Source organism: Nerophis ophidion, linkage group LG25, assembly GCF_033978795.1.
Source record: "Nerophis ophidion isolate RoL-2023_Sa linkage group LG25, RoL_Noph_v1.0, whole genome shotgun sequence".
NCBI lineage: Eukaryota > Metazoa > Chordata > Actinopteri > Syngnathiformes > Syngnathidae > Nerophis > Nerophis ophidion.
Window position 1 is genome coordinate 4,006,295 of NC_084635.1, and position 16,049 is coordinate 4,022,343.

The following is a 16,049-nucleotide window of genomic DNA, read 5'->3' on the forward strand; positions in this document are numbered from 1 at the left end:
TATTATAACAAATGCAGACATTTCTTACTCAGCATATGTCTTACTTTATAAAGAATAGCAATGGATTTGGATATTTTTCCCTTTATATAATCAATATGCGATTTCCAACATCATTTATAATCAATTATTATTCCCAATGATTTAGTTTTATACACTCTATCAATTTCCACTTCATTTAATGTCAATTTTGCTTCACAATTTGTCCTTGCACCACGAAACACCATAAATTTAGTTTTCTTATCATTTAACGATAACTTATTAATATCAAACTGCTACCTGTCCATTTTTTACTAAATACCATACATTTAGTCTTTTCCAAATTTAAAGATAATTTATTCACATCAAACCACAATTTAGTTTAACCATTTCCTCTTCAATATTATCGGCTAATATTTTCAAGTCATCTCCTGGACTGTATAAATTGGTATCGTCTGCGAATAATACGTACTGTAACATTTTTGAAACCTCACAAATATATAAAAATCAAAACTTTAGGTCCTAAAATCGTTAAATATACTGCCACACTACATTTATTTATAATTACAATTTTTGCTCATTTTGTGTCTTTCTGGTTCCAGGCAGGATTCATCCGAGTTGACCATGACTATGTTGTCAAGTCTGCTGAGCTGGCGAAAGCTGGAGGCTGCTCACAATTTCATCTGGAGTCCTCCAGAGGTGCTGATAAAAACAGCAGCTTCCTCTACCTCCAAGTGAAGGTGGAGCACATTTAGGCAGATATCATCCTATCCTCTCTCTCCATGATCTCTTTCTTTCTCATCAAATATCGTCATTATTTGAGCATTCCTAAAAATAACGGATTTCCTTCTAGGGACAAGTGGAAGCAGATATACAGGCACTGGATTTTGACAGATATGCCATTTACAGACCTGGGTAAGTTAGCATTTAGTGAATATGTCATATTTTTTAAACCAGTGTTTCTTAACCAATGTTGGGCTGATATCGCCCCCCCAGAGGGACGCCGAATAATATCTGTTTCTCAGCTGGGGTCCGCACGGTTGTAATACACTTTTCCACCACACATCCATCCAATAATGTTAAAACAAACAGAAGGAATCTGTAGCTAAAGTCATAGAGAAGTTTCTTGAGCGCAAAAAGTATGACTAAAGTAGTGTATTTTTATTTGCACTTTATTTTATTGATAGTTTATTTAAGAAACATATGTATTAAAAATATAGTTAGAATGTATTTATTTCAGTAATTGTCTTTGCAAAAGTACCTTCTTTTGAAATATGTTTGATTATTTATTTTTGTTATCAGCCTGGCCTAAGCCTTGATAATAATCTTTGTGATTAGCATGTGGTTTCATATCATTTGACAAGGTTTGTCCTTTTAAACCTAACTAAGTACTAGGTTAGATATAACTGGATGAGGTTATTCCTGAAGGAATTGCATGTGAATGCACCAATGCTGAAGTTGAACTGAAATCCTGGAATTTTTTTTAGAATTGTTGAAAGAGAGCGTACGATTCCCAAACAGGCTAAATATTTTGAAGTTGGAACCGTTTGAATCAGGTGAAAAATGTGGGAATTGTGGAACTTTGAAAAATATCCCATTGATTTCAATTGGAATTTCCAAAATATTAGAGAATTTCGGGAAAAGCGGGATTTTTTTGGAAAACGGTAAAAACTCAAATGTTCTCAATTATTTTTAGAATTAATTCATTTAGAATAAATTTTTCAAATCGGTCAAGAGATGTTGATGCAGTAACATGTTGAATTAAGAAATGGTATTACCGATTTCCTGGAATTTCAGGAAAAACAGGAATATTTCCAGTTAAACAAAAACTTTGTTTTTTGTCCTGATGAAGAGGAATGATTGGATGGTAGAACGGTTGAAATGTGTTGAAAAATGTGGAGGCAGTAGTCGCCAGAAAAAAGGGTAGAAATAGGGCTTTGGAAAACCAGGAATTCTGGAATTTTTCTGAACTTGGAAAAAAAGGTAATTTAAATTTCCAGGATGGTGGAGTGTGTTGAAGGTGGAATGATTTGAATCAGTGGAAAAATGTGGAAATGGTGGAAGTTTCAAAAACGGCCAATTCATTTTGATTGGGAAAAATGTCCCTGAAAACCTGGAATTTGGGGAAATCTGGGAATTAAGAAATGCTATTACCGATTTCCTGGAATTTCAGGAAAAACTGGAATTTTTCCAGTTAAAAAAACAACTGTTTTTTTGTCCTGATTAAGAGGAATGTTTGGATGGTAGAACGGTTGAAATGTGTTGAAAAATGTGGAGGCAGTAGTCGCCAGAAAAAAGGGTAGAAATAGGGCTTTGGAAAACCAGGGAATTCTGGAATTTTTCTGAACTTGGAAAAAAGGTAATTTAAATTTCCAGGATGGTGGAGTGTGTTGAAGGTGGAATGATTTGAATCAGTGGAAAAATGTGGAAATGGTGGAAGTTTCAAAAATGGCCAATTCATTTTGATTGGGAAAAATGTCCCTGAAAACCTGGAATTTGGGGAAATCTGGGAATTTTTGGAATATGTCAAGGGAAAGCCCGCAATTCCTGTATAGGCTGAACAGTTTGAAGTTGGAACAGTTTGAATCGGGTGAAAAATGTGTGTATGTTTTGGAGCATTCACACAATTATTGAATATGATTGAAGTCGAGTAATTACGAATGAAGTGTTAATATTTGAGTGGCCCCGGGCCTCTCTGTAGTGGAAAAGTTGGGCGCCGAAGTCAAAAAGCTTAAGAACCCCTGTTTTAAATGGATTTAGTACTTAATGTTTGATTCATCTCTGTCTGTAAACAAAATGACAAGGTCTGAATCGAATACCAAATTTGGAATGGGACCCAAATGACTCTTAAAAACACACTTAAACATGAATAAAAAGACATTGGCCAAAAATATGTGACTAATAAACAATCGATAAAATGTATTTTACTATGACAGTTAGGAACACACAAACAAATTAATTAACACAAATAGCAATTCTAACTAATACCGATTCTTAATCGATTTTATGATTTTCCAAACATCAATTTTTAAAAATGTTTTTGTGACCGACTCTCGCTGTCGTGCGGGTTCCGTGGACCATTCTTGAGCAGTGTTGTGACTTTGTTTTTATTTTCAAATAAAAACCTCAGTCCAGGTATCTTTTCAGCTCCTCTTCTCCGCTTGTTCGTCGTCTGCCTCTGGCTCTCTCCCTCTCTCGCTCCGCATCAGCTTCCCTCTGGATCCTTCGAGTCTTTCCGCCTCTCTCCCCGACGTTCTCAGCTGTCGTCTTCTTAAACCGTGCGAGAGGATGACTAAATTGGCCCCAGGTGCGCGATCCACGCTCCTGATCTTGGTTGTGGCGTCGCTTCCGGCCGCCATCTTGGGCCGGGCTCCGGCGTGCCCTACCTTTCTGTCAGACTGCCGGTTCCGCCTCTCCACAGTTTTTTTTTTTATTGTATTTTTTTATAGGAATCTATTTAAAAAAATATGTTTGTAGGCCATCTCTTTGCCACCAGGAGTTTTTTTTAACCTGTAACTTGCTTTAAAAAAATTTCATTGTGATAGCAAATAATACATTGGGAGAAACGGTTTGAATGGAGCTTCATGGTCAATCAAGAATCGATTCCGAAATTGAATCGTAATCGTATCGAATCGTTACTCTAGGTGCCCAAAGATTCACACACCTAAAGACAGTAACTGGGGATCAAGGGTTTATGCTGCCGATTCCAATAGGGAACACATGTATTAACTGTATGTGAGTGTCTCTGTGTGTGGGGGGTTCTCCTGGTGCCGACAGATCTCTCGGGAGCCCGGCTAGACAGGGTTGGGCACGTCCTTTATTATCATATAAATGTCAGAATTGTTTTCCAGCTGTCTCTGTCTCATCCATGTGTTTCTCTGGCTTCAACTTCAACAACTTCTCTCGTTCCGGCTGCTGCTAATAAAGGCGACAGGTGATTAGATAACAAAGCCCAGCTGGGCAATCTACTCACTGGTCCTTGCACACCCCGTTCCGCAGCAGGCCACGCCCCCCTCCACACTGTACTTTTTTCAATGTATTTGTGGTGAGTGTTAATGTCAACACGGAAATTAAAAATAGTTCTTTATTATCTTTTATTACTGTATCTGATCAATAATATTGTTAATATTGACACTGCCAATTTAAGGATTGGTTCGATCCCCCTGCGACAATGCTGACACACCAACAGTTGTTATTTTAGCCTGTGTCTAATTTGTTTTAATCTACTTACTAATTTCCTGTAAATAATTGCTTATTTTCTGCTGTCGTGCTTCAATCTTTACTTTTAGACTTTACGAAGCACATTAGCAGTTAGCATGTCTGCTCCTAGCTTTCTCTCGCCTGTAACATGTTTAGCCTCGTCCTCCAGTGATAATGGTACATGATAATGATACTTAAGATACAAACAAATGCAGTTTGTTTGCTGTAAAGGAGGTAATTATTATTAACTTAGAGGAGCGGCTCCACACTGTGGCCAATCACACACTTTTTCACGATCAGTGGAACATCCTTTGCTTAGAATCCCTGATCCTACATTTCATAAGCGCTTGTCTTTTATTTAAACAAAAGTGATTCCATTGCCACATCCCGCCTTATTTAAGCATTTCAAGCATAAGAATGGCTAACTTAACTAAAAATATCAACACTACTTTAGAATTGTCCTTGAGACAAGGCCAAGGGTGTCAAACTCACTTTAAATCAGGGGCCACTTTGAGAAAAATCTACTCCCAAGTGGGCCGGACCGGTAAAATGATGGCACGATAACATAAAAATAAAGACTGTTTTCTTTGTTTGAAAACACAACAAGCACATTCTGAAATTGTACAAATCATAATGTTGTTGTTTTTTTTAATACTTGCGTGTTGCAGTTATTAATTTTTTTAGATAGATAGATAGATAGTACTTTATTGATTCCTTCAGGAGAGTTCCTTTAGGAAAATTAAAATTCCAGCAGCAGTGTACAGAGTTGAGATCAATTTAAAAAAAAAAAGTAAATAATGGGGTTTTAAATGGAAACAAAAAAGAGAAATATTACAATAAGAATAAAAAATAAAAAACAACAATGGGAATAAAAATATGACAGTAAAATAAGAATATAACAAGACAAAGTAGGCAGTAGTGACCATGTTATGAAAACGTATTGTACTGTTGTTGTTTTGCATCCCCTGTCATCCTAGTACCCCCCGCCCCAGAGAGGAGTTGTACAGTCTAATGGCGTGTGGGACAAAGGAGTTTTTGAGTCTATTAGTCCTGCACTTGGGATGAAGCAGTCTAGAACTGAACAGGCTCCTCTGGCTACTGATAACACTATGCAGAGGGTGACTGGCATCATCCAGGATGCTCACTAGTTTGTCAACAGTCCTCTTCTCTGCCACCCTCACCAGTGAGTCCAGTTTCATTCCCATTGTAGAACCGACCCGCCTGATCAGTTTCTCAAGTCTGGAGCTGTCCTTCTTAGATGTACACTACCCCCCCCCAGCACACTACCATGTAGAACAGAACACTGGCAACCACATTTGTCGTTATTTTTATATTTTCTGAATAAATTATGTGATAATGTTCATCAGTCAACTCCATCCATCCATCCATTTTCTACCGCTTTTCCCTTTAGGGGTCACAGGGGCGTGCTGAGGCCTATCAGTTGCATTCGGGCGGAAGGCGGGGTACAGTCAGTCGACTCATTGGTGTTAGTTTTCAAATCAAAATAAAAAAAAAATGATATCAAAATCAAATTACAAGGTGTTATTTATGTAGTTTGATCATTTTCCTCAACTGATGTACTAACATGTGGTTTATTTTGTACATATGTTGCATCATCTACAAAGATACAAATAATTGCTATTGTGACACCCAGTGGACACATTTAGAACAGCTGTTTTTTTCATTAAAAAAGTTCAGGTTTAATGTTATACTTAGCAAACTCTTTGGGGCGTACGTTTGTCACCCCTGGACTAGACCAACACAATCAGAGCACACTTTTCAGTATCGTGGCCACTGATTGGCTCAGCTTCATTGCAGCGTCAAGTCCCGCCTTTATGTAAAAGTTTTTTTCCCAAGTTCTAGCTATGCAAATTAGATTTATCATGAATAATTCCTACTTTGCGGAAATGTCTGCGGTGCAGGCTTGGAAGCTATTAGCAGCAATAAATGAAGCTTTAATGTCATGCGTGGGTTCTTAACCTTTTTGACCTTGGGGCCCATTTTTTTACACTACAAAAAGGGCCCGGGTCCCACTTAAACATAACACTGAATTAGTAATCTTGATTTTAATCATCCATCCATTTTCTACCGCTTATTCCCTTTCGGGGTTGCGGGGGGCGCTGGCGCCTATCTCAGCTACAATCGGGCGGAAGGCGGTGTACACCCTGGACAAGTCGCCACCTCATCGCAGGGCCAACACAGATAGACAGACAACATTCACACTCACATTCACACACTAGGGCCAATTTTAATCATATTCAATAATTATATGTAACCAACTAATTACAGTTTACAGTCTTGTCCAACCATGTGAAACCATGAGTTAATCACAAAGATGATGTATTCAACACATAAACCTGAGGCTTAGGTCAGGCTGGTGAGAAAAATAAGTCCTAATGAAATACATAACAAAAGACTGAGAAAATAATAACTGACGAATAATAAGATTTACTTACAATTATGTAAATGGAGCGGCGGTAGAGTGGCCATGCGCAACCGGAGGGTCCCTGGTTCAATACCCACCTAGTACCAACCTCGTCACGTCCGTTGTGTCCTGAGCAAGACACTTCACCCTTGCTCCTGATGGGTGCTGGTTAGCGCCTTGCATGGCAGCTCCCTCCATCAGTGTGTGAATGTGTGTGTGAATGTGGAAGTAGTGTCAAAGCGCTTTGAGTACCTTGAAGGTAGAAAAGCGCTATACAAGTACAACCCATTTATTTATTTATGAAGTGCCAAAATAATATACTAAATTGATAATAGATAATGAAAAGTATGTTTTTTAATTGAAGTGCAAATTAAAATACAGGTTCACAACTTAGGGCTTCACGGTGGCAGAGGGGTTAGTGCGTCTGCCTCACAATACGAAGGTCCTGCAGTCCTGGGTTCAAATCCAGGCTCGGGATCTTTCGGTGTGGAGTTTGCATGTTCTCCCCGTGAATGCGTGGCTTCCTCCCACCTTCAAGACACCTGGGGATAGGCCCCTCCCACCTCCAAAGACATGCACCTGGGGATAGGTTGATTGGCAACACTAAAATGGTCCCTAGTGTGTGAATGTGAGTGTGAATGTTGTCTGTCTATCTGTGTTGGCCCTGCGATGAGGTGGCGACTTGTCCAGGGTGTACCCCGCCTTCCGCCCGATTGTAGCTGAGATAGGCGCCAGTGACCCCAAAAGGGAATAAGCGGTAGGAAATGGATGGATGGACAACTTGGGTCTTATTTTTTGCGCTTAAGGAACTTTTCTCTGACTTTATCTCCAGACTCCTTCTGTTTGTTTGATATTTCCATTACTGCCACAAGTGGTGGAAAAGGGTATTACAGCCGGGTACCTCTATGGACCACAGCTGAGAAGCAGATGTTTTTTGACAGCCCTCTAGGGGGCGCTTGCAGTCTAATGGTTAAAAAGCACTGCTATGTTTCATTGATTTGTAAAAAAAAAAATGACACATACTTAAAGACAAATGTTTCTGTTTTACTAGGGCTGTCAAACCTTTAATCGTGATTGATCACATTTTGTCCATAGTTAAATTATAATTAAGTCATTAATCGCAAATACAAGTGGACAGTTTGTTTGATTTTTGCAAATATTTGTTTACTAAACATGCTTTTAAAACCGCTCAACAGAAAATGGACACAAACACTCTTATAGAAAGGCCGCCATTCGTAAATATGTATTGTAACCATCGCATGTTGCTATTATTTACAGCTATGACCGTGCAATGGTATGACATGTGACACTGCAACTTACTTAAGTCATTGGAAACAATCATGCCTCATTTTACAAAGTCTATCATCTGCCGTTCTCCTGTTGCTTCCATCAGGGTTTTGCTGGTTGACCGGCAGGAGGTCCGTCCGAGCGAGTGGCTGGCCAGGAAGTTCTTTGGCGCCGTCACTGCGGTTTCCTCCTCGTCCATGTGCATCCCCATCCAAGCAGTGGCCAAAGCCATGGTGTCAAATACTCTGCTACGTCCCGAGCAGAAGGTTGAGGTCCTGGAGAACAAAGCCATCAGCACTCTGGGAAGTGAAAGTGATAAGAAGTAACTCTTAGGTGAGATTAGTTTTATTACGTTGGCGACATACTGCTCAGGCTCCTTCCATCCTCATGTCAAAAGAATTGTCTGCTGGGAAATATTTAAACGAGGAATGTAAACCCACTTCTACATTTTTCACAATATATTCTTCATACAATGCCTTAAACGTTGCCATTTTTACATGCAAGTGTATTATTATTGTGTTGCTTAAATATAAAAAGGTGGGTCGACATCTAACTCTTGTTTTTACTTTGTCTGGTCATGTGAATTTTGTGCAAAGCATCGTGTGAAAATAACATTTTCTACTACTGTACCACACTTATTAAAAAAATAAATGTACGTGCCTTAAAGGCCTACTGAAAGCCACTACTAGCGACCACGCAGTCTGATAGTTTATATATCAATGATGAAATATTAACATTGCAACACATGACAATACGGCCGCTTTAGTTTACTAAACTACAATTTTAAATTTCCCGCAGAGTTTCCTGTTGAAAACGTCGCAGAATGATGACGCGTGTTTGTGACGTTATTGGTTGGAGGGGACATATTAGCCAGCACCACTTGCGGCTAAAAGTAGTCTCTTTTCATCGCATAATTACACAGTATTCTGGACATCTGTGTTGCTGAATCTTTTGTAATTTGTTCAATTAATAATGGAGACGTCAAAGTAGAAAGATGTAGGTGGGAAGCTTTTAGCCTTTAGCCACACAAACACACGCTGTTTCCTTGTTTGTAATTCCCAGAGGTGAAGCTTTACTATGGATCAGAACGGTCAAGCGAACATGGTTCCTGACCACTTGTCAACCGGCAGGTTTCGGTGAGAAAATTGTGGTAAAAAGTCGCCTCTTACCGGAGATCAGCGGAGCTTGCGCCGTCCATGCAGCTGCCGTGACTTCCCTCAGAGCGTGGGTCGGGAACCTTTTTGGCTGAGAGAGCCATGAAAGCCAAATATTTTAAAATGTATTTTCGTGAGAGCCATATAATGTTTTTAACACTAATAACAACTGTCAGGTTCAAACACTGATGACATTTATTAAACAGACAAGAAGCAAGGAATTAAACAGAGACTGGATTCAATTTAGCTCAATGAGGAGAAACACGTAGACTTGTACCTTGTACAGTGTCGTCCCCTCTTTTATTTGGACTTTTCCTGAATTCACACAACTAAATGCGTACATCTATTCTTTTTAATAACATTGTTATTCTGAAGGTAACCAATAATAAATAAAATACTTTTGACCATTAACGCGACTTCTTGAACAGGTGCGATAGAAACGGATGGAGGGATTAAAATGCATGAGAATGTTTTATATTTTGAACGTTATTTTTAACACTGTGATTACCAGCGGAATTATCAGTTACTTATCGTGTTAAGCAACGTCAGCAAAGATTGATCTGAGAGCCAGCTGCGGTCATCAAAAGAGCCACATATGTCTCAAGAGCCATAGGTTCCCTACCCCTGCCTTAGAGACTGGCGTCAACACACCCGTGGACACACCCCTCCGACTATCAGGTACTATTTAACTCACTAAAACACTAGCAACACAATAGAAAGATAAGGGATTTTCCAGAATTATCCTAGTAAATGTGTCTAAAAATATCTGAATCGCTCCCAATGCAATCGCCTTTTTTTTCTTCTCTCTAGTCCTTCACTATCAATTTCCTCATCCACAAATCTTTCATCCTCGCTCAAATTAATGGGGAAATTGTCGCTTTCTCGGTCCGAATCGCTCTAGCTGCTGGTGGCCATGATTGTAAACAATGTGAGGATGTGAGGAGCTCCACAACCCGTGACGTCACACGCACATCGTCTGCTACTTCCGGTACTGGCAAGGCTTTTTTATTAATGACCAAAAGTTGCGAACTTTATCGTGGATGTTCTCTACTAAATCCTTTCAGCAAAAATATGGCAATATTGCGAAATGATGAAGTATGACACATAGAATGGACCTGCTATCCCCGTTTAAATAAGAACATCTCATTTCATCCATCCATCCATCCATCCATTTTCTACCGCTTATTCCCTTTTGGGGTCGCGGGGGGCGCTGGCGCCTATCAGCTACAATCGGGCGGAAGGCAGGGTACACCCTGGACAAGTCGCCACCTCATCGCAGGGCCAACACAGATAGACAGACAACATTCACACTCACATTCACACACTAGGGCCAATTTAGTGTTGCCAATCAACCTATCCCCAGGTGCATGTCTTTGGAAGTGGGAGGAAGCCGGAGTACCCGGAGGGAACCCACGCATTCACGGGGAGAACATGCAAACTCCACACATTTCAATAGGCCTTTAATTAAGGATAAACTCATAACTCTTCTGCTGTGGCGTCCTCTTGTGGCCAAATGTTTAACTTCACCTGCAACGTTTCTCAAATTGCTCCCAAATTGTAGCAAATGTTCAGAAAATACTACAAAGAACAAAATACAAATTTAATTGTTGGTATCTATCCATCCATTTTGCTACCGCTTGTCCCTCTCAGGGTCGCTGGGGGTGCTGGAGCCTAAACGTATCTAACTTATTGTAGATTCATCTTATTAAATATATGAACATGCTTCCTACAAATACAGTAAGCACTAATAAAAATGTACAACTGCTTAACTTTGTTGTCTGTGTATCAGAATGCAAAAAAGTGTTTATTTGCCATAATGAGAGTCTGAGGTCCATTTATTTTTCTTGAGCCAGTCAAATGTTGCAACAGCGTTGTTTACCTTGCACTTGAAAACTGCAACACATTCTAACCATGAGCCTCTTAATGAACTAGAAAAGCACTCTGACTGCAAAAAAAAAAAGTCCTGACAGTAATGGAGACTGGATCAAAAGTAAGCCCTCTTGTCAGTCATCCACCCTCTTTGCCCCTGTGGGTGGAGGTGGGGACGAGCATCCATATAGCAGAAATTGAGATTTGTAATGTAGTTAAAAATATTATCAGTTAGTTTTTTTTATCTCATTGTGTGCATTTTCTCGAAGAACAAATGTCTGTCCAAAACATTTTAAGTTATGTTGCTACCTTAAAGACAAACAAACCTCAATAATTACATATTTAAACACACTAAAACCACTCCAGTTTAATACAAGAATATATGCAAAGCTGTTTAATATAATGTAATAGTTCGTTATTGTCAGTGTGATAGCTTGTTCAAACATTGAAGTTTTTTTTTTTAATTAAAAATATTTAGCTCGATATAACTCTGTTGGTGTCAGCAACTTGAGGGTTGCAGGTTCGATCCCCGCTTCCGCCATCCCAGTCACTGCCGTTGTGTCCTTGGGCAAGACACTTTACCCACCTGCTCCCAGTGCCACACACACTGGTTTAAATGGAACTTAGATATTGGGTTTCACTATGTAAAGCGCTTAGAGTCACTAGAGAAAAAGCGCTATATAAATATAATTCACTTCACTTCCCTTTTTTTCCATTTTTAAAATGGTTACATCTAATGTTGAATTTCATCTGTAGAACATCTTTTGGGGGAGCAATAGAATTTGAAATGACGACTGGGCACCTGTGTCTGTAAAAAAAAAAAAAAAAAAAAAATTATATTTTCATTTCCCAGAGAACAGTTGCAAAAAGCTTTTAAAAAATTTATATTGGGCTGTTTTTGTGTTTTTCAAAAAGATTGCCCCACTAACGACATCAAAACAATATTTTCAACATAAGAGCACAAATATGTAATCAACTCACGCAGCTAGAAATATCACCGCAGTCTCTTTTATTTTTTTGTTTGTTACCTTCAAAGACCTTCAAATACTCGCGGTCAAAGGTGGTTGCCATAGTAACCAAGGCAATCAGTCCAAATGAAGAACAGTTGAGGGAGCTTAAGTGTGGTTTAAATGTGAGTATGTTCAGCTCTGCTAAAACTGCTGAGAAAATGGCTCCTGCAGATTTAATGAGGTAAACAAGACTATAAAAATGTTCTACCTGGCTAAGTGTGTTGATAATATTTAAATTAATTGAAGTAAATTACTTATTGCTTACTCTGTGTTCATTCTGCAGGTTCTTTGTGCTCTGTTTTTGGTTCCTCCTGGTCGGTCATGTGAACTGCAGAACCACACCTAAAGGTAACTCTCGATTAACAAAATAGCAGCTTAGCAGTTGTATTGAATTTATTTCTTGTGTTTGTGCAGGTGACTTGTTGCACAACCAGGCAGGAGAGGTCCATGTGGACTTCAGCGGTGACCCCCTTAACCGTAAACCTTTTGGTTTAAGTAGACTGACATCGGGTCACAGGATGCCACGCCAGCAAATTGAGGGCAGTAACGACGCTAAAAGTGAATCCGAGACTCTTCATCCTCGCACATTTTTAAGGAAGGTTCCAAAATCTCAACCGTTTCAATCCAGCTTCAACCCACCTGCTCGGAAACAGGCCTCCTTTCCTAGATTAGGTTCATATTCTGTAATTGGTGCAGGTCCGTTTGCCCCACGTCGTCCTGAGAAGCAGAAAGCTCCAGTTGGTGTTTACTCCCACGGCGGTGCGTCCCAGTCCAACACCAGACCCTACGCTAGACTCGGCAAACCTGTCCGCAACAAGGTGAGCTCCATAGTCAAAGGGCTGACTGTGGGCAACCAGATGTCCGCTCAAACAGTTTTTATCAGTGATAGGAAGCCTAATGGAAGGGGATACGGCCAAGTCCGCCGTTTCAGGCCTTGGTTGGGCAGATTGCAACCGAGCTCTGGACATAAGTTCCAAAACCAGAATAACCCTCTTACTCCATCAAGAGTGAGAGGGACAAATATCTATTATCAATCCGTCGAAAACCAGTTTATCAGACGGCTTTCTCTACCCAAACAAGTCACAGTCCCAGGCAAGTTCCAACCTTTCCAAAGACTTTCTCATCCCCCAACTGTGCATCCAACCAGTGAAAAAACTCTTCATAATGTACAACTTCCTACTTCACTTCCTGTTACTGCTGTGAACGCTACTGCTGGTGGAACAGTCAATTTTACCACTGTAGCCATGAAGACTACACCGTATTCGACGCACACAGAGACTCTTCTACCTCAATCAACAGAAGCTCCTTCCGAACTTCAAACAAATTCTCTACAAACAAAACAAAACAAAGATGTTGTTACAACTACTTTTGATCAGACAAGGATTGAAGACACAGATGTTACTGAGAAGTAAAAACCATGGCAGAGGTATGTTTGGTACTGAGTTCTTGCAGCAGCTGGCGATGTTTGTGAATTTGCTCGATATGTGAACCCAGTCCTAATGTATCTGCTGGTTTTTACATGAATGGTGTTGGGTACCACTGATTTGAGCCAGCTTTCTATGATTAAAGCGCTTTTGAGTGTCCTTAAGTCACTGTAGTGTGTGCAGGAACCAGTGGTGCATAAACTCTCATCTCCTGCCTTTTTTTAAATAAAACATTGCATTCACTATATGGGGCTTTGAAATTAAAAAAAAAAAAAAACTGCTGATTAATTAGCACCAAAAGTCAACTGAAATGGACTCCAGCTCACCTGAAACCCATCGAGAAAAATGGAAGGATAGTTTCAAGCTGAGACAAGATTTCCTAATCCTTTAGTTTTAATAATCCTGCTTGATTTCACATTTTTCAGCTACATTCTTTTGGAAATAGTTTCTTTGCCAGCAAGTTATAATTTGAATAAATGGGAATATAATGATGGTCAACTGTTTATTTTTGGACTGAATTATATTTTCTTGAAAAGTCAAATTCTAACTTCACATCTCTTTAAGAAATAAACATTGCAGACATCAAGGCTGAGTCATACCAAAGACTATAAAATAGGAGTCATTTCCTCCCTGCTTGGCACTCAACATCAAGGATTGGAATTGGGGGTTAAATCGCCAAAAATGATTCCCGAGCGTGACCAACACTGCTGCTCACTGCTCCCCTCACCTCACAGGGGGTGGAACAAGGGGATGGGTGAATTGCAGAGGGTAATTTCACCACACCTTGTGTGTGTGTGTGAGACTATCAGTGGTACTTTAACTTTGTTTTAAACTTTTAATACAACAAAATACAATACAAGACACAAATGAAATAACTGTAGAGTATGGGGATTAAAAGGAATACAGGCTTTATATATATATATATATATATATATATATATATTAGGGGTGTGGGAAAAAATCAATTTGAATACGAATCGCGATTTTCAGTTTTAAAAAAATTGATTATTTAAAAAATGTTTTTGAATTTTTTATCAATCCAACAAACCACTACACAGCAATACCATAACAATGCAATCCAATTCCAAAACGGAACCTGAGCCAGCAACACTCAGAACTGCAATAAACAGAGCAATTGAGAGGAGACACAAACACCACACAGAACAAACCAAAAGTAGTGAAACAAAAATGAATATTATCAACAACAGTATCAATATTAGTTATAATTTCAGCATAGCAGTGATTAAAAATCGCTTATTGACATTATCATTAGACATTTATAAAAATAATAAAAAAGAACAATAGTGTCACAGTGGCTTACACTTGCATGGCATCTCATAAGCTGGACAACACACTGTGTCCAATGTTTTCACAAAGATAAAATAACTCATATTTTTGGTTCGTTTAATAGTTAAAACAAATTTACATTATTGCAATCAGTTGATAAAACATTGTCCTTTACAATTATAAAAGCTTTTTCCAAAAATCTACTACTCTGCTAGCATGTCAGCAGACTGGGGTAGATCCTGATGAAATCTATGTATTGAATGAATACAGAATCCTTTTAAATCTGGAAAAAAAATCGTTTTCGAATCGAGAATTGAATCGAATCCAAAGAAATCGATATATTATCGAATCGTGACCCCAAAAATCGATATTGAATCGAATCGTGGGACACCCAAAGATTCACAGCCCCATCCATCCATCCATTTTCTTCCGCTTGTCCCTTACGGGGTCGCGGGGGGGCGCTGGCGCCTATCTCAGCTACAATCGGGCGGAAGGCGGGGTACACCCTGGACAAGTCGCCAACTCATCGCAGGGCCCTAATTCACAGCCCTAATATATATTTTTTATCTTTTCCTTGGGGATGGTGTGGGATTGGAGTTGGGGGTTAAATCACCAAAACTGATTCCCGAGCGCGACCACTCCTGCTGCCTCACCTCCCAGGGGGTGATCAAAGGGATGGGTCAAATGCAGAGGACAAATTTCACCACGACTAGTGTGTGTGAGACAATCATTGGTACTTTAACTTCAACTTAACTTTAACAACCTGAGGGTTCTTGGTTCGATCACCACCTTCTACCAACCTCGTCACGTCCGTTGTGTCCTCGAGCAAGACACTTCACCCTCGCTCCCGATGAGTCGTCGTTAGGGCCATCAGTGTGTGATGTGGAAATAGTGTCAAAGCGTTTTGAGTACCTTGGAGGTAGAAAAGCCTAAACCAGGGGTCAGCAACGCGGTGCCCGTGGGCACCAGGTCGCCCGTAAGGACCAGATGAGTCGCCCGCTGGCCTGTTCTAAAAATAGCTCAAATAGCAGCACTTACCAGCGAGCTGCCCCTATTTTTTAAATTGTATTTATTTACTAGCAAGCTGGTCTCGCTTTGCTCGACATTTTTTATTCTAAGAGAGACAAAACTCAAATAGAATTTGAAAATCCAAGAAAATATTTTAAAGACTTGGTCTTCACTTGTTGAAATAAATTCATAATTTTTCTTTACTTTGCTTCTTATAACTTTCAGAAAAACAATCACAGAGAAGAAATACAACCTTAAAAATGATTTTAGGATTTTTAGGCACATATACCTTTTTACCTTTTGAATTCCGTCCTCTTCTTTCCTGACAATTTAAATCAATGTTCAAGTATTTTTTTTTTAATTGTAAGTAATAAAAACATAATTTAATTCCTCATTTTAGCTTCTGTTT

The 16,049-nt window shown here is 39.4% G+C and overlaps 1 protein-coding gene across 8 annotated transcripts in view; it reads left to right on the forward strand.

Annotated features, from left to right (window-relative positions):
- The window catches only part of nav2a (neuron navigator 2a), a 460,666-nt gene extending 446,735 nt beyond the window's left edge, over positions 1 to 13,931 (forward strand). For 7 of the 8 annotated variants that reach the window (XR_009804322.1, XR_009804321.1, XR_009804323.1 and 4 more), the window contains 5 exons: positions 579 to 716; positions 830 to 891; positions 7,995 to 8,221; positions 12,205 to 12,269; positions 12,336 to 13,931. Coding sequence is in view for 1 of the 8 variants with exons in the window: in XM_061887615.1 (XP_061743599.1) it covers positions 579 to 716; positions 830 to 891; positions 7,995 to 8,214 (420 nt within the window). In the remaining 7 variants the exon portion in view is untranslated. Of the gene's footprint in view, positions 1 to 578; positions 717 to 829; positions 892 to 7,994; positions 8,442 to 12,204; positions 12,270 to 12,335 lie in introns of those variants that run through there. The other variant, XM_061887615.1, reaches the window with a different exon arrangement.
- The last annotated feature ends 2,118 nt before the right edge of the window (positions 13,932 to 16,049 follow it).